This window comes from Zootoca vivipara, chromosome 3 (assembly GCF_963506605.1).
Source record: "Zootoca vivipara chromosome 3, rZooViv1.1, whole genome shotgun sequence".
In the NCBI taxonomy this organism is placed as follows: Eukaryota; Metazoa; Chordata; class Lepidosauria; order Squamata; family Lacertidae; genus Zootoca; species Zootoca vivipara.
Window position 1 is genome coordinate 95,487,548 of NC_083278.1, and position 18,821 is coordinate 95,506,368.

The window sequence follows — 18,821 nt, forward strand, 5'->3', positions numbered from 1 at the left end:
ATTGGGCCGCTTCCGGCCCCCGGGCCTTAGTTTGGGGACCCCTGCCCTAGGCTCTGTGGTTTAACCCACAGCGCCATGGTCTGTAGCTTTCAGCAAATACAGTCATACCTTGGAAGTCAAACAGCCTAGTTCTCAAATGTTTTGGCTCCCGAATGATTGAAACCTGGAAGTGACTGTTCCGGTTTTCAAACGTTCTTTTGGAAGCCAATCATCTGACAGGTCTTCCACGGCTTCCGATTGGCTGCAGGAACGTCCTGCAGCCAATCAGAAGCCGCACTTTGGTTTTCGACTGTTTTGGAAGCTGAACGGACTTCTGGAACGGATTCCATTTGACTTCCAAGGTACGACTGTATGCCAAAACTTTTTATACCAGAAATGTGTTTTTTTTGGGGGGGGGGTGTTTTCTTTTACTACCACCTCTGATGCGCTAATGGTGCCACGGCAGTGTGACAAACTGAAGCCGCTTCTTTGTGACATAAGCCACTACCTTCTTGTTGATGCTGTTTTTGTGGAACCCGGGGGTTTCGCACAGCAATCACAGTTTGTACGTTAAAATGGCAAAATGAAATTATGATGCAGGCACAATGTCATAGGTCAAATTACTTACGCTTAAATAGGAGGGGGTGGGTGGGAATATGTATGTGGCACCCACTCTCTTTAGCTGCTTGGCTCTGGATACAGCAGGTTTGCTTGTGGTTGGTTGAGCCTCTTAGGCTTTTGTTTTGCTCTGGAATGGGAGTTTGAATAAAAGGAATGAAGCGCTTTGGAGGGAGCGCTTTGGGGACAGCCCAAACAGGATACATATACACACAGAAAGAGGGGACACGGGTGGCGCTGTGGTCCAAACCACTGAGCCTCTTGAGCTTGCTGATCAGAAGGTCAATGGTTTGAATCCCCATGATGGGGTGAGCTCCCATTGCTCTGTCCCAACTCCTGCCAACCTAGCAGTTCGAAAGCACACTAGTGCAAGTAGATAAATATATGGTGGTGGGAAGGTAAACGGCATTTCCGTGCGCTCTGGTTTTCGTCACGGTGTCCCATTGTGCCAGAAACGGTTTAGTCATTCTGACCACATGACCTGGAAACCTGTCTGTGGACGATGGCTGGCTCCCTCGGTCTGAAAGCGAGATGAGCATTGCAACCCCACAGTCGCCTTTGACTGGACTTAACCGTCCAGGGGTCCTTTACCTTTTTACACACAGAATGAGGACGACTGTGTAAGTGCGTATTTTGATAGAGAAATGAAGGGGTGTGTGCTAGTGTATCAGTGTATTGTTAGCTGTTCTGAGAATGTCAGAGGAGTAAACCCTACACAAATCTGGAGTGGAGTCCCTAGGATATTTGGATGGCGCCTTGTAGTACCCCTCCTTCCCGCAGCTCCTGCAGCCAAGATGGTGCCAAACATATTGCTCTGCTTTCCTTTGGACCACATTAGCAAGGCCGAGATTGGAGGGGGGATCTTGTCATCGGCGCAGCCCAGGCTTGCACCCTAGGGAGGACAGTTCGGTGCTGCTAACAAAGTGGTTTGACTCAATTGTCTTTCGACACAAACAGTTGCCAATAACAATGCACTGTTATGGAGTATCAGCACCTTTTTGCTACCCATGGCAGCCATTTTGTGCTGGCACTCACGGCACGTTTATCAATATATGAATACTGGCAATTCATTAAAAAAACCAACCACCATAAAAACACTGCCTGGAGGAAGTCTTGAGAGTTACCTTTTAAAAATGTGTTCAAAAGGAACCTGAAGGCTGGTTTTTGATATGGCAGGTGCCTCTACCCATGGAAGAGAAGGGGGAGAGGGGGAGATGTGCTATTTCACCCTTTTTTAGCCAAAGCTCCCTATCCGCTCTTTTCTGAAAGGTGCCAATTTGCAAGGGGCAAGGGGAGGCGCTGAAAAACACCAAATCGCTACTAGGAAATACGGGGGAATTCCTTCTTCTGTCAGCATCGCCAGCTTTCAATTGACAGCGGCAAAATCGCTAGGGGTGTGGTAATATTTGGCTCGCTCTCTTCTCCCCCCCCCCCCTCATATGCTCAAAGCAAGGGATACATGCCTGCGCAGATCCTCCCCACATATGAACGACTTTCCATCCAGGTATCAGTGAGTTTCTGCTGCAAGTGTGTTCTTTTTCCTCCTCGGCACACAGATTGTTAGTCATTGTGGTTGCCTCACACAAAGCCGCCATTCACCCACAGGAATGCTCAAGTGCTTTCATTCTTACATAAACACTGAGAGCATCTGGTGCAATGTCTCATGGGGGGTGGGCTTCATAGAAAACAGATGTAGTTTTCACATTTCCTGCCTTGGGGAAATTCTTTTCTGCACTACCTTGCTTGCAAAGGATTCTGGGGGCATGTTCTAAGGTAGAGGTTTTCAACCTTGGTCAAGGGAGGTCAAGGGAGTTGGTCAAGGGAGTCCACAGCTGCCTTGACCAACTACATTCTTTCTGCAGCACCCCTGTGGGGCTCAGGAGCCCAGTTATGTCACCCCATGCCTGCGGAGCTGGCAGCCCCTTACCAAACACCCTCCATTGGGGAGTGTTCCCTCAGCCTCCTCTCTTCTCCCCTCTCCTTGCAAGTCCTCTGGGTGGCCGCAGCTGCCGCCCCCGCCCCAAAGAGAGGCGCCTCCTCACACTGCCCCACAGGGGCCTGGGGAGCACCCCCTGCCCAACCCCAGAGGCACCATTCGCTTGGGGAGCTTGTAACCAGAGCTGCTGCAACAGCCAGCTGTGCAGGCCTTTAGGAGGCAGAGATGTGAGAGGGCATCAGAGGAGGGAGGGAAGTAAAGAGGGACAAGGGCCAGGGTGCCAGGGCACACTGGATGAAAACCACTGTTCTAGACCACTTTCCCCATCTCTTCCGTTCCTGCCACTCAGCACTGGACCATCTTGCTTCTGATCTCTCACCATGGCAGCACCTCTTGACCAAGCTATTGGCATGCTGGTTATCACCTTCCACAAATACGCCGGCAAGGATGGCGATAAGAACACCCTATCCAAGAAGAAATTGAAGGAGCTGATACAGAAGGAGCTCACCATTGGACCGAAACTGCAGGACGAAGACATACAGGCATTAATGAAAGATTTGGACCACAATGGGGACCAACTGGTGAACTTCCAGGAAGATGCCACTTTCCTGGCTGCCCTGGCAATGATTTACAACAAAGCTTTGAGTTCGTAAATGTACACCCCGGTGGGGCGAGGTGTCGTGGTTCGGGATTATACCTCTGTAGGCGGTTTCACGTCCAATAAAATATAAGTTTTGTAAAAAAAACAAAAACAAAAAAACCACTGTTCTAGTGACTCGCAGGCACGGAGGCAGGTAACAAAACAAGTTGAATATCACCACTCTAGGCAAGGCATCATAAACATGGGATATGTCTCGTTTGCCTTTGCAGAAGGTCATATAGGTAGAGCAAAGGGGAGTAGCAGATCCCCTGTGTTTCAGACCACATGCAATCAGACTTTAGGAGAGGGGTTTGGCCAGATATTCTTCATGTGAATCCCCCCCTGACAGAGCAGGGAAAATCACGCGAGACATTGTAATAAAGTGGACAGGTTCCTGTGTGTGTGAGTCTGAGACCCAGGCAAGATTTTGGGGTAGGAGACCAAGGCCCTGTTCAGCAAAATGCGCAGATGGACCCTCAAATGCAGGAAAGCTGACTTACCATATTTGGGAGAACTACACATTACCGCCCGCTCCATAAGACCATTAAATCTAAAATTACCTAACAGCACCACTGTGTGTGGTGATGTTAAATATAGTTACGTGTATCTATTCTGTGCAACATGAAAAAAACACATCACTATAGTGGTCAGTCTATAAATATGTCAGAAGGAAACCACTGTGAATGAAGGAATTATGGAAGAAGGCTTTATTTGGTCTTCTTAATGCCCACGAATAGATTTGAAAGGAGGAAGAAGGGACCGTGTGATGCAGCTATTTCAGGCAAGGATGGCTGTCATTGTTACAGCACACTGCATGTCATAGGCACAAAAACTGTCAACACAGCCCTTAAGAAATTGTGAACTTAAAGGAAGAAGACAACCCACACAGTTGTTCTAAAGGAAGGCAGGGCCTGAAATGTTCAGAAGTTAAAAGAATAGCCTTTCCCCTCTTCTTTTGCCCTTTCCTCTTCTATTTTCCTAATAAACAGCTACAATAATTACACAGAGTGCATTTTCAATCAAAGTTCAGCTCTTGTAAAAATGCAATTGCACGCGTATCTCTTTTGAAGCAAGCCCCACTGAATTCAATGTGGGGTTTACTCCTGCATAAATGTTGTTGTTGTTGTTGTTTATTAGATTTATACAGTGCTTTTTTCCCTTAAAAATGTTTAGGGGTACTCTCATTTTGACTCAAGAAAAACAGCATTTTATAGTTCGAATCGGGGGAAATAAATACAGTAAATGGACAAAAGTACGAAGAACATGCATTACACCGGGAAAGGAAAGGAAGCCGCCATTGGAGGTGGTAACAATGAAACTGACCAATCACCGTGCTAGATTCCAACTCCTACTTCACACATTAAACGCCCACTTCCGTCTGGAGACTCAGGAAACACTGTGACAGAAAATGAGGCCGCCATCGGGGGTAGCAGCGGAACTGACGATTCACCGTGCTAGAGAAGAAACTAATTTTTAAAATATTTTAAGTTTCTTCTCCCATTAGATTCACAAAATGTTTATGGGTATGCATCCCCCTGCATCTTCCTAGAAAAGCATTGGATTTATATACCGCCTTTCATCAAAAGGTCTCAGGGCGGTTCACAACATGAAAACATGAGATAAATGCACAAATAGTTAAAACAGAAAAATACAAAACAATAACCCCTCTATAAGCACATTTAAAAGAAGTCTTTCTTTAATAAAGGGGAGAAGGGGCTGGTGTATACACCATACATTTAAAACATCTAAAGCAAACCCAGATTGATAGGAACTGTAGTTTACCCTCGCAGTTCACAGTGCCCACGATTCTTTTTTTGGGGGGGAGGAAATGTGCTTTAAATGTGTGGTGCCTCCACAGCCAATGATTCATAGGAATCCTGTTCCTTCCATAATTGTTATTGCTACAGAAGTGTTTTGTAAGGGTGACTGGAATGTGCTTTGTATCATGGGCATTAGGTGGAAGTACCAATTATTCAGAAGCCGTGATAACAGCAAACATAGTGTAGGGAAGTGGAACTGGAGAGTTGGGTTATCTCTGGGCAAAGAGCCATTTCCACTCTGCAAAGCACCAACCCTTCCCCAAAGCTATCTTTGCAACAGCAGACTGTTTAGGGCAGAGCTTTCCAAACTTTCCATGTTTATGACACACTTCTTAGACATGCACCATTTTGCGCCACAGTAATTTGGTTTCACTAGCAAACCAGAGCTTAAAACTAATCCCTTCCCAGCTCCAGGAGAGATGCGGGGAGCGTTTGTGCGACACACCAACACACTAAGGTGTCATGTCACACAATTTGGAAAGCTCTGATTTAGGGTGACAAGAGGGAAAGGGGCAGGCATTGTGGGACTGCCCTCCAGGCCTAAATGACAATCCCTGAAGGACATGTGGAGAACTGAACTTAAAGGCTGGAAAAATGAAATACGGAGAGAAGCAAAACTGACAAGATTCTTTCATCCATGTTGACTATGAGCCTTCTGTGCAAACTGATATTTGCAGGGCTAGGCATTCTTCAAATCTTTGTTATTTTCAGTCACAGAGAAGAAGAAAAGGATTCCATTTGCGTGATTATAGATGATGAAATTGGTGTAAACTGTTTTATCCTTTGTGCATTTTGCAGGGTATATTTCTCTCTCTCTCTCTCTCTCTCTCTCTCTCTCTCTCTCTCTCACACACACACACACACACACACACACACAAAACACCTGGGAAATCCCCATCATATGACTCAGCACAGTATTCCTATTGCCCGCCTTTTGCTTCAGCCACTGTAGCACGTTTCACACACATTGCAGCATTTCAGAAGAAAGGAAACTTGGCCACTCATCCTTGGTGTTTCAGAATTTGCATCATAGATGATGTGTCTCTTAAGGTTTCTTAAGGTTTAATGTTTAAGCAGCAAGGAAGGTTGACTTGAAAGGTGAGGCTTGCAAGAAGCTATCAGCACTCACAAAAGAATCTCGCCCCAAGGGCAGTATAGGGAAATTTGCAAACAGTGGAATTGCTTTCCCACAATGTAGAGCAGGTGTAAGCAATTTTTTTTCTAGCAGGGGGCTAATCCACTGTCCCTCATACCTTGTGGGGGGTGGGTGGACTATATTTTTTTTTGGGGGGGGGAGAACAAATTCCTATGCCCTACAAATTACCCAGAGATGCATTTTAAATAAAAGGACACATTCTGTAAAAACACGCTGATTCCCAGACCGTCCGTGGGCCGGATTTAGAAGGCGATTGGGCCGGATCCGGCCCGCGGGGCTTAGTTTGCCTACCCATGATGTAGAGGGTATATTTATCTTGCTACATTCCACCCACACCAAGGGGCAGGACAGTGTTGTTTTGTGTGACCCCCTGAATTTATACTGTTCTGCTCCATTTGGAAATGTGTGTGCTGGTAGTGGCTTTATCTGTTTTTAGAACAGAATATGCCTGTGGGACCCAGGTGGCTCTGTGGGTTAAACCACTGAGCCTAGGGCTTGCTGATCAGAAGGTCAGCGGTTCGAATCCCTGTGGTGGGGTGAGCTCCCGTTGCTCGGTCCCAGCTCCTGCCAACCTAGCAGTTTTAAAGCACATCAAAATGCAAGTAGACAAATAGGAACCGCTATAGCGGGAAGGTAAACGGCGTTTCCATGTGCTGCTCTGGTTTGCCAGAAGCGGCTTTGTCATGCTGGCCACATGATCTGGAAACTATACGCCGGCTCCCTCGGCCAGTAATGCGAGATGAGCGCGCAACCCCAGAGTCGGTCACGACTGGACCTAATGGTCAGGGGTCCCTTTACCTTATGCCTGTGGTTCCCAAACGTTTTTGGGCCACTGCCCTCCTTGGTTCCATAATTCATCCTCAGAGCCCCCTAGCCTATAAAAAACATGATTCACAATAGCTGTTTGCACAACCCGCTAAAGAAGATAATAGTCATACCTCGGGTTGCATCCACTGCGGGTTGCGTCTTTTCGTGTTACGGACGCGCCGAACCCGGAACGGGTTACTTCTGGGTTCAGCATGTCCGTAACCCGTGCACATGCACAGAAGCGTGAAATCGCACTTTGTGCATGCACAGACGCGATGAATGACGCCATGCGCCTGCACAGAGGCGGGTGCTCGGGTTGTGGACTTTTCGGGGTGTGAATGGCACCCTGGAACAGATCGGGTCCGCAACCCGAGGTACCACTGTAACACAATAAAATTCGTAACAGGAAGAATTAAGTGCAAAAATCCAGGCAAAACCATTTACCGGTAGTTTCATTAATTCAACAAAGCTGATGAACTTGATCCAGCGATACCAGCTTTTCAAAGTTGGGTAGTCCTTTATACTTCCAGCTCCCTCCTGGGTAACCCCCCAGTGGGCAGTACCACCCACTTTGGGAACCATTGGTATGTATGCTGTGCCATTGTATCCAGCCCTACAACCTCATGATGAAAGTCGGGTAAGAAATTATGTGAACAAATAAATAAATAGCTGTAGGCGAGGAAGGTCTAGTTCACCCACGCAGCCATTTCAAGTTCAGCAAACTTTCATGATAACCTTTGAGGTGGACACCACTTTATCAAACTGTTTGTTTGTTTGTTTATGCCAGTCTTTTAATTAATGCTCCAGTGCTTTTCCAGCTGTAATATTTTAATAAACAAACAAAAATATTAGTGGCATAACAGCACCATAGCACTCATCTACATGGTAACACTATCTTGCTCATTATAGCTCAGTTGGTTAGCGTGTGGTGCTGATAACGCCAAGGTTGCAGGTTTGATCCCCGAATGGGGCAGCTGCACATTCCTGCACTGCAGGACTAGATGATCCTCAGGCTCCCTTCCAACTCTATTGAAGTTAAAAAGAGGGAAAAATTTTTTTGACCAGGCAGCTAATGGCAGTGACTGGAAAGGCTACCAGGTCCATTTCCAAGCAGAATTCAAGGAGACAGATCGTACCTTTTCAAAAAAATATATTACTGGTACATTTGTATCCCACCATTCCTCCAAAGAGTGATGTAAACAGTTTTCCCCCCTCCTCATTTCATCCTGGCAACAACCCCTTCAGATCACCTTGGGAAAGTGTCTTCAGCAATTTATTTCCTGTATGGCTGCACTTTTGATTTAAGGTTACATAACAAAGAAGATGTGGGACATGGGTGACACTGTGGTCTAAACCACAGAGCCTAGGGCTTGCCAATCAGAAGGTTGGCGGTTCGAATCCCCGTGACGGGGTGAGCTCCCGTTGCTCGGTCCAAGCTCCTGCCAACCTAGCAGTTTGAAAACACGTCAAAGTGGAAGTAGATAAATAGGTACCACTCTGGCAGGAAGGTACAACGTTTCCATGTGCTGCTCTGGTTTGCCAGAAGTAGCTTAGTTATGCTGGCCACATGACCCGGAAAAACTGTCTGCGGACAAATGCTGGCTCCCTCGGCCAGTAAAACGAGATCAGCGCCACAACCCCAGAGTCGTCCGCGACTGGACTTAACAGTCAGGGGTCCCTTTACCTTTAACAAAGCAGATACTTAACCAAGCTGTTCAGGGCTGTTTACTTAACAAAAGAGCTGGGCCCAACTATGTCAGCTGTCTCCTTTTTCTGCAGATTCCTATTTTGCAGAGGTAAAAATGACAGGATTAGAAGGGACCCCAGAAACCTAAATCATCTAACCCCAATTTCATTACAGTGGTACCTCGGTTTAAGTACACAATTGGTTCCGGAAGTCTGTACTTAACCTGAAGCGAACTTTCCCATTGAAAGTACTGTAATGGAAAGTGTATTAATCCGTTCCAGGCGGGTCCGCGGAGTACTTAAACTGAAAGTACTCAAACCGAAGCGTACTTAAACCGAGGTATGACTGTACATACACAATGCCAACAAAAGAGGGAGGACCGCACAAAACCATCCACAAAACCATGGAGCAATTTGCAGCATTTGTGCGAGTGTAGTTTGAAAAGAAGTTTGCAATTCTGGAAGGAACATAAAGAAAATGCACTGACATTAGCACAACAAGGAACACAACTGAAATGAAACGTGGCAATAGTGTGCAATTAAATATGAGGCTTTGCATTGCCCAGAAACCAAATATGATTTTGAATTCCTCTTCCTCCTCTTTTCCCACCGTACCTCCTTTTGACATGTTCCAATACAAGGCTGGTTGGCATGATTCAGCACAATGTGATGGATCATTTGACTCTGTGGGGAACAACATGCGGTAATGAAGGAATGTTTTATTTCCTCATTTTCTTTTTATCTAGAAAGCCGCTTACATAACTTCATACTGGGTGAAACGTGCTCAGGAGTCACACAGAGCCCCTTTCCCTTTGTTTATGGGGCTGCCTCAATCTGGCCAAAATGGAGCCTTGTCTCACTGTGGTCTAAGACAGTCGGAAGCCTGGTATGGTGACATCTGTCATCAGGTTGCTTTAAGGCAGGGATGGGGAACCTGTGGCCCAAATGTTGCTGGACTCTCAGCTCCCATCAGCCCCAGCGGACATAGCCAGCAGGCAGGGATGATGAGAGTTGTAGTCCAACAACATCTGGAGGACCATTGGGAAGAGGGACACCTTTGTCATACAATTCCCATTCAGGTGAGCTGCTTTTCAGTCCTGGTTGGTGTAATCCTATCTCTAACAAGGGGCTGCATCTTTTGGAAGGTAACCGAAGGCCTGTGGTTCAGTGGGAGAACACATGCATTCATGCAGAAAGCCTCAGTTTTAGTCCGCAGCATCTCTAGGTACAGTCGGAAATGGCCCCTATCTGAAATCCTGGCAGTCAAAATACAGGCGTCCCCGCTGTTACAAGCATTCGACTCGCATGCGACCCTGTATACGTGCAGTGCCAGCAAATAATTAAATAAATCTTTTTCTTTTCTTTTTTAGGCGAGGAAAGGGCCAAAATGACCACAAAAAGAGCAGGGAAATTGTAAAAAAAATGTGTGAAAAGAGCTAGCAATCCCAGGAGCTTTTGCACCAACCTTCAAGGCCTGTGGAGAGTTGCGAGTTTGAGAAAGGAGGTTCTCAGGGAGCGATTGTGGTGGAGTCTGGCAGATTTTTGTGGAATTTGGTTTCCAGTTTAGAGTGGGGTTCACAAGCTTTTTAGACAACATTCCCATCTATATGTGAGTTCATGGATACATGCATTTAACTCAAGTTCACCTGTCCTTCCTCGATACATTTATCCATCACACAAATGCCACCCCCTCCCTTAGAATTCAAAGCAGCTCCTGCTGCCTTCTCTCAGTCTCCCCATGTGGCAACATATGGGCCCAGACCTGCTTAGCACCAACTGCAAAACAGTAAAGCGGTCTTCTGGCCCAATGCAGATTATTACCCTGCAGAACAATAAAATGGCATAGGGAGGTACAGTGGAATATCAGCTCTCCCATCTACTGGGCTTCTGAAATCTCCGGAAATGGATGTGTTACAGCAAACCAAACCACGTCTCTTTGGGTACATTTGCTTTGAGGCTTTGCATACTCCCGAGAAATATCTATTTAAATTAATGGGTTTTCATATTTTATACTTGTCACAGGCATGTGTTGAAACCTGCGCCTCTCCATACCGCCAAGTGCCACAATGCCCACTTTTGCCAACCCTGGGTGGCTGTCCACTTATTGTTTGACCCACACTGCCCTCTGGTGGCAAAAACAGGCATGCACACAGCTCCCAGCAAAAGGCGAGGAAGATGGTTCAGATAACCTTCTTCAAGCAGAACATCTTACCTTCTTCATTACCATGCTTAAAACATCTGCACCTACATATCTTCCTGTAACACTGATGTAACACCTGCATTTTGTGACATGGTCCTTCTGATGCAGAGATTGGTACCCAACATACATTTCTCTATAACCAGGCCTTTGACTTTTAACTATCTGTGGCCTTTTAGAAATGGTTGGGATGTTTTTAACGTAGTTCTCTTTCCTCTGGGTTTTAATGTATCTATGTAAAGTTTACTGTCTAGTTGTTAAGTCTGTTTGGGTTGCCCTGGGTTGCTCTAATACTAAAACAATAGGATTGCTCCTTAAGGCAGCAGTGTTTTTACCTGTGAATGAATGAAACTCATAGAGAAGGAGCATAAAAACACGAACGCCTGTTACTGCATATAAATTCCACAATAGAAGAAGATTCTTTAACTACAGCACACACCTGAATCAACATCTTGCAATGCATTGACAGGCCTTTGGAGGGGGGGGGCATTGCACTGTTAAATGCCTTCCCTTCATGCCTTCCCTTTTTGTTCTTGTCCAGGACGCACTAGTTTTCAGCTCTAGGGCATGCGGAAGGCCTTTTCTTTGCACGAGAAGCCACAGCCTGAAATGAAACAACAGGATTTCCAGGTTGGATGGAATGGGTTGTAGACAAATGGGAACCCCTTGCATCTGTGGCTGCCGAAATGAATCTTTGTACTTGTCCCATGGAATGCCCCATCAATAGGTTATTCTCAGCAAAACACACACCTGGCACAGCTTTTGTGTTTTGTTTCTGCGCCACTACAATACCCATTCGTTTTGTACCTTTGTAAAGACACAGATGTCCCAAAGCTTTCTGTGTGGACATGGATTCAGGTGTGCACACCCAGAGGCTCTTAATTAGTTTCACTGCCCTTTCTAGTACCGGTAATGAATTGCTTTTATTGATTGCTTGTCTAAATTCAGTTTTTCATTATTATTGTGAACTAATATTTAATGGGTGGCTTGTTTTTGCCCGTAAGCTGCTTTGAGTAGTCATTGGTAAAATAACAGAAATTTAAATTTAGAGAAATGTGGGAATGGGATATAAGGAACTATTTCCCAGATTTGCCAAGGCATAGCTGCTCATAACACTTCCACAGCTATTATTCCTAGAAATGGGAGCAAAGCGCACTGTTTTCTGTACTATCTCCCGTTTCTGCAAACCGCAAACTGAAAGGGCTTCTGCCGAGTTTCGCTTCCACAATATGACGGCAGAACCCTGGAAGAAAATTTCTTCTGCTGACGGATGCTGACCACAATTGAGGTTGCGTTCTCTCCTGCTACTAATTAATGTGACTGGCGCAGGTCCAATTGCAACCACATGGAGATTTCTGGACGCCAGGTTGGCAACTGGCGAAAGCAAAATGTCAAGAGAAGGATCTGAATTTTTTTTCCTTGAAGCTTGAATTAGTTTTATTCTGGATTGTTTTATCTGATATTTTAATGTGTTGTAAACCACTTTTGAGATTTTTCCTTTAAAATATAAAGCGGTATAGAAATGAAATTAATAATAAATTTCATTGCAAAAAGGGGGGGGGAGTGCCTAGACATTCCATTGTGACCACCACAACCTAGGATTAAATTTCCATTTGGCAATAGCTTATATATTATAGAGTTTCTAACAAGCAGTCTGGCCAGGTATAAAACAGCTTCCTATGGCCAAAGTGGTACCTGAGGGCAGGGACTTCCTGAATCAAAACCCAGTTTTAATGCAGGAAGTTGCCTTATAGCGAGTCAGACCATTGGCTTCAACTAGCTCAGTAATGTCTGCAGTGTTTGGAAGAGACTCTCCAGGGTTTCAGGCAGAGATCTCTTCCAGCCCTAACTAAAAGAAATTAGGGGCAGAACTTTGAACCTTCTGCATGCAAGGCAACTAGTTTCATTCATTTCTTTTTTAGTGTGTATAACACACAACCTCCCCCAAGAGGGATGTATAATCATCTGCTCTTTGAAATCAAACAGTGGGGAGCTTAATGCAACAGAACAAATTATCTTTGAAGAATCCGAAGCGGCTGCTCAGTGTCATCTTGCTAATTTAGCCTCTCAGGTAAATCAACATAACACGACACAATCTCCTTAGGCTATTGCACCTATGTGGTTAGCATCAATTTGTCTAGCATAAGCATGCATGTTCTCCAAGAGCTATGCAAATTAAAGCCTGAGAGATTTCCTAATAGGACTCTTGACAGATGGATAAGGGCATGTCTTTCCTTGGTAGAAACTGGAGATTATGTAAATTAGGTTAAATAGGAGGGGAGGGGAACAAAAAACCACAACGCAACCCTCTCTCCAGAGGACTGAAGTAAATAAAATATGACCAAGCCGCAGTGACAGTTAACAAAAAAGACAGGGGACCCAATTTATATCTAAGATGACAAAACCCAGATGCAATTAATCTCAGGATAAAGAAACTGGAAATATTGAAGTCATTATGAAACAACCGTAACAAAATACGCAGTGCAAGGTTCATACCTGCAGGCATGTTCTGTGTCCTGTCCACAACCCAAGAAAATCTTATGCAGTTTAGGAAGCAGTAAATGAATGAATATAAAACAAGAGGGAGAGCATGAGCAGCCTTGGTTCACTGCAAAGTTTGTAGAAAGAAAAGAACCACAAGCACAGTCCACTGAGATGAAGCATGGTCAGTGGGTGCAGAATCCCAATTTACTGTTGCTAGGGGGGGCTAGAACAGTGGGTGGGTGGAATGGAATATCCTTCAAGCTGGCATGGCTGGAAGGCACCCTGAACTAGGAACACTCCATGCTGCAGCCTTTTTTTGCAAGTACTGCCCTTCTCATAAATACTCTTATTTAGTTAGCCAAGTGACAGGCAGATAGAAAGGCATGGAATATTTCACTGGGGAGGAGAGCATTGGACTAAAATAAAATCCACATTTACCATGATGTTACTGGCTCATCAGCTGCAGAGCCAAGATAGAATAGTAAGCGTCTGGTACCTAGTTTTACCCTTAAAGATGTCAAAAAATGCACCCTGTCACAGGCATGCTATGCCATTCATTTTTCCGAGGGTTCGTCCCGCTTTCAGCCATACATCCTGCTTTTGTCTATTTTCCGTTGTAATGCAGGAGAATATCCGCAGCTTCTTAGAACTGCAACGCCACTGGGTCAAAACTCATCCTTAATGGTGAAGTGTGGCTGATCTTCAGGTTTGAAGTTTGGATTAGGGCTGCCATCTTCATTGAGAATTCTTTGGGCAGTATAGCCAACAATAGGATATTTGGCTTTGTAGACATTGTGGAAGGTTTCCTCCAGAGCCTGCAACTCCTCTTCCGTAAGGCCCACCTAAATGAAGTATGAAAGTGAGTTAAGGTCTGTGCAAGGGGAGGGAGGGAAGAGAGAGCAAATACATTCACTGTGCCGTATGTGACTATTCAAAAGGGAGAGGAAGATATGCAGAGGGACCAGAGATCGCTTCCCCACCCACCAGGTGCCTTTGATCCTGCAAGTGTTTGAGGCAACAGCTAGCTGCCAACAACAACTTAGGCCCAGATGCAAGTAAAGTGATGTGCAGGATTGTGGCCTCAGCTCATGCCACAAAGAACACATCTCTCTTTTTCTTACTGTATCATGTGTGAGATCCACCGGATCAAGCGACATCTTTGCAATCCCTCGTGTGGAATCTTTGCCAGCTAGCGCATTGTACGGTGCTCCTTTCGCATAAAACTCTGTCCAAGGAGGAGAAAATAAGGTCTCAATGAAATTAAGCTAAAATTCATTACCCTTTAAACAAACAAACAAAAAACCTCTCATGGTACTTCTAATACAATCATACCTCGGTTTAAGTACGCTTCGGTTTGAGTACTTTCAGTTTAAGTACTCCGCGGACCCATCTGGAACGGATTAATCCACTTTCCATTACTTTCAATGGGAAAGTTCGCTTCAGGTTAAGTACAGACTTCCGGAACAAATTGTGTACTTAAACCGAGGTACCACTGTATTTAATTATGACCATGGTATTTCAGAAAAATAGCCTATTTCCTTTTAGAACAATGGACAAGTTAGAAAACCATGAGGGGAGAAAAATCCCACAAACATCTGATGGCTCAGGAGCTGAGCGCATCAAATATCTCGTCTCTGGACAACATTTGGAGGTTTGTCTGTTTTATCTTCCTTGTACAGTGCCAGAACCTAAAAAATATTAGATTCCAATACAAAAGAACTTAAGCTTCCATTGTACAAGATGAGAAAGACGTCCACTTAATGCACTTATCAGCCTCCCTGGCCATGAAAGTGACAAGCAAATTATATTACTAACACAGCACTAACAGAAGACCTGCAAACGATCTGAGGGCATCCAGTATTTTAAATAATGAGGCTCAGTGCACAGAAGATGACGGCAGGTGGCAACCAACTAATCACCTAGGAGGCAGCTAAGTGGATTTAAATGGTGATCCGCTGAGAGAGGGCAATGTGCGTTTTTGGCTGAGGTAACCACCAGGCCCAGCATTGGCATCCAGCAATGGTTGGGCAAATGTCAGGGCCTACAAACTCCAGCAGGTGCCAACGAGGCTGCTTCAGCATCCTTTGTATGTGTGTGTTGGCTTACTTTTTATTTACCGTATTTTTAAGGCCCACTCTTTAAAAAGCACCTTTTATTTCCCCCGATGTCTCCTTTGTTTCCCTCAAACATAGCAACCTTAAGTCAGACCCGAAAGGCATTGTGGGTAAATGAAGTCAGCGGCAACTGAAGCCACCCGGCTTGGCCCTTCTCCGACTAGCATCAGGCAGAATTATATATATATATATATATATATATATATATATATATATATATATATATATATATATTCCATGCCTGAGCTGTGCAGATGGCTGCTGAGAAGATACAGTCATTTCATTTGTATGCCGCTTTTCCAACAAAAAAAACCCACGCTCAAAGCAGTTTACAGGAACTCGATGCCTTGATGGGGAGAAAACATGCCTTCCTTCCAGAGGCAAGTTTAGCCACAGACAGCAAAGCTGGGAACATTACTAGGCCTGGTCAGAACGCCCCCTGAGGTCCAGCTCTGAGGGCCTTCTTGCAGTTCCCTCATTGCGAGAAGCCAAGTTGGGAACCAGGCAGAGGGCCTTCTCGGTGGTGGCGCCTGCCCTGTGGAACGCCCTCCCATCAGATGTCAAAAAGGAAAACAGCTACCAGATTTTTAGAAGACATCTGAAGGCTGTTTAGGGAGGTTTTTAATGTTTAAGAAATTAGTGTGTTTTAATGTTTCTGTTGTAAGCCGCCCAGAGTGGCTGGGGAAACCCAGCCAGATGGGCGGGGTATAAATAATAAATTATTATTAATATTAATATTATTATAGTTGTGAGGAATCCTTTGAGCACTTTTTGATGGAGAGGAAATAACTTTGGAGGTGGGAGAGGGGAAGGTACTGGAAGATATTTCAATTGTGGTTATATATTACTAATCTTTTGTTCTCCTCTCTCTTTCAAGAATATCCCAGGACAACGCTAGCTGGGGCTGATGGGAGCTGTGGTCCTGAACATCTGGCGGGCGCCAGGTTAGGAAATATAGAGCTTTCTTAAGAATGCCCTACAGTAGCCGAGGCTGCAGTGCTGAGATTTCTGCCTCTGAACCTGAGCCAGAGATGGGGAGGGAGAGAGGGAGGGACCCTCTGCTTAGAAAGCTAACTCACCTTTTCCAGAGGTGACATCAAACACCACGCCCTTCACAGCTATGTAAATAGGCTGATCCTCCTGAAAAGACATTTCCCACCCCCCCAAATAAGACTCATTTTTATGATATATATATATTTTTTAAATCATCCAAAATAATTTTGTACGCTTCTTTCCCCCAGACAATCCAAAAATGGTGCAAATCAAGTTAAGAGAGAAAGCCTTGTCTGACAAAACCCGTTAAAATCCCTAAAGGAGTATGGGAGTTTTAGGATAATGCATCTACGGAGCACAAGTTTGGGGGAAGGCTGGCACATAGCTGCCAAGTTCTCCCTTTTTTTTAAGGGAAATTCCCTTATGCTAAATAGACTTCCTCGCGAGAAAAGGGAAAACTTGGCAGCTATGGGCTGGCAGCTTTGCTTCCAGGTACTAAACCTGGAAGGAGTCAGCCTTGTCTCCTTGGGGGGGGGGGGCAGAAATCTGCAGTTGGGCTGCAGGGGGATGGGCCATGAACTTGCAGCTCACACACTTTGAGAGAGACAGAAGAAAAGAAATGTGAATTCCTTACGGCATGCTTACTTGGGAGAAGGAGGAAACATATCCTGCTGAGACTTTGACCCAAGCACGTATAAGTTTGCACCGCTGAGCAGCCTGCTTCTGTGGGGGCTTGTTTACTCAGAAAACCCACCGCGTTCATTCAATGGGTTCGCACTCAACGCCCTTCCATTCATAGCAACGGGAACCAAATGCGAGGCAAAACGGCACCCGTCGCTGTTTTGAGCTCTAATCCGGATCCTACCAAGAGGTGCAAAACTCTTCCGTCTATATACTCTTGCGCCCACATTTTAGCAGCGTCTGCAAGCCAAACATCCAATGGCAAACTCAATCTCGGCTGGCTTCCCGCGCCGGATCGTTCAAAGCCAGCAAAATCCGCCCTTGCTCCCTAAATCCTCGGCCAGCAGCCGCTCCTCCCAGCTTCAGCTTGGCCCTGGCCCGCCGCCTTCTCCCGGGAAAGCGCCCTCCCTCCCTCCCTCCCTCCCTGCCTCCCTCCGCCCGCCGTACCTGCTGCCCGCCGTATCTCGCCAGCTCGGAGTCGGTGAAGAGGCGCACGGGTCTCTGCCGGGGCGCGGGCTTGAAGCGCAGCTCCTGCTCGGTCCGCCCCTCGCGGAAACCCAGGAGGGCCGAGGCTAGCACGACCAGCGCCGCTGCGAAGCCGCCGGCCATGGCGCTCCTCCTGCACCGGATGGGGGCCAAGACTTAGAGGGGCGGGGAAAAGGAGCCGCAGGGATCGGGTTTCTCGAAAGCAAACTTCTCCCGCTTGCTTTTCTCTACGCCTTCCTTTCCACGCTGCAACCAGACCGCCTGTGCGCCATACATCCAAAGCACGCACGCTCCCCACCCACCCCCGCGAAGACTCCTGGGAACTGTAGTTTATATTCCTGACAAAGCTACAGTTCCCAGCACTCTGAAACAGAAATGCGCTTCAGATGCATGGCGTGAACTGCCTTCACGAGCCTTTAACATCACTCCTACGTTTTAAAATGAGAACTTGCACTGCAGAAGACATGCGTGTAACTTTGCTTTCCAGTGCTACAAACATGTCACCACCCTGGAAAGGCACGTGTGCTTAAATGCATTCATTTTAAAAAACAAACAAACAAACTGCCCAACTAATCAAGGGAAACTATTTAAACATTTGCCTGTTTTATAGTTGTTTATCCAATCCGTCAACCGACACTGCATTTCTATGCAGGCGAGGGCCCCATAATCCTGGGAACTGTAGTTCGTATGGATGCCGAGACTTAGGAAACCCCCTAAACCCCTCACAGAGCTACAATTCCCAGAGCTCCCTGAGAAGAGGGATTGATGTTTAAACTTCTGAAAACTATAGTTCTCCAAGAACAAAGGAGTCCCCTAGCTCAGTCGGTAGAACACGGCTCTTAATTTCAGAGTCGTGGGTTCAGGTCCCACGCTGAGCAATAAAATTCCTGCATTCAGGGAGCTGGACTAGTTAACCCCCATGGTCCACCACCCAACTCTACAATTCTATGAACCTAGCCTCTTTTAGCACCCTTACAAACTACAGTTTCCAGCCGTGGGGGAAGTCACGGCTGTTAGAAGTGGTATTATGCCGTTTTAAATGTCTTAACGCAGATATGACTCACTTTAGGCTTAGGGAGCTCAGAATAAACTACATGGAGCGCACACATCTGCCCTACAACAGAGGGGAACGGGTTTTTGGGGGGATGGGGGCTCACGAAATCGCAGTGAGTTCCCCGTGCAACGAGCATCTCGGAAGATTGCCGCCTTGCTCGGCACATTTCG

The 18,821-nt window shown here is 46.0% G+C and overlaps 2 protein-coding genes across 2 annotated transcripts; one reads left to right on the forward strand and one right to left on the reverse strand.

The window, feature by feature from the left end:
- The first annotated feature begins 2,842 nt into the window (after window positions 1-2,842).
- Window positions 2,843-3,284, forward strand: LOC118083158 (protein S100-A6-like). The gene has a single exon (XM_035111287.2). It carries the CDS (start codon window positions 2,914-2,916, stop codon window positions 3,184-3,186), a length of 273 nt encoding a protein of 90 aa, XP_034967178.1. The 5' UTR covers window positions 2,843-2,913; the 3' UTR covers window positions 3,187-3,284.
- A 10,529-nt stretch (window positions 3,285-13,813) lies between these two features.
- NENF (neudesin neurotrophic factor) lies at window positions 13,814-17,764 on the reverse strand. The gene is made up of 4 exons (XM_035111286.2): window positions 17,559-17,764; window positions 16,517-16,577; window positions 14,445-14,548; window positions 13,814-14,165 (listed from the first exon to the last, which is right to left on the reverse strand). Exons 1-4 carry the CDS (start codon window positions 17,718-17,720, stop codon window positions 13,989-13,991), a joined length of 504 nt encoding a protein of 167 aa, XP_034967177.1. The 5' UTR covers window positions 17,721-17,764; the 3' UTR covers window positions 13,814-13,988.
- Window positions 17,765-18,821: the final 1,057 nt, after the last annotated feature.

Bases quoted from the DNA above. Each gene is read 5' to 3' on its own strand.
- LOC118083158 (XM_035111287.2), top strand. From the start codon at position 2,914: ATGGCAGCACCTCTTGACCAAGCTATTGGCATGCTGGTTATCACCTTC.
- NENF (XM_035111286.2), bottom strand. From the start codon at position 17,720: ATGGCCGGCGGCTTCGCAGCGGCGCTGGTCGTGCTAGCCTCGGCCCTC. The intron at 14,549-16,516 runs GTGAGTTAGCTT...CTCCTTGGACAG, and splicing joins TGATGTCACCTCTGGAAAAG to AGTTTTATGCGAAAGGAGCA. The intron at 14,166-14,444 runs GTAAGAAAAAGA...TACTTCATTTAG, and splicing joins TGGATCTCACACATGATACA to GTGGGCCTTACGGAAGAGGA.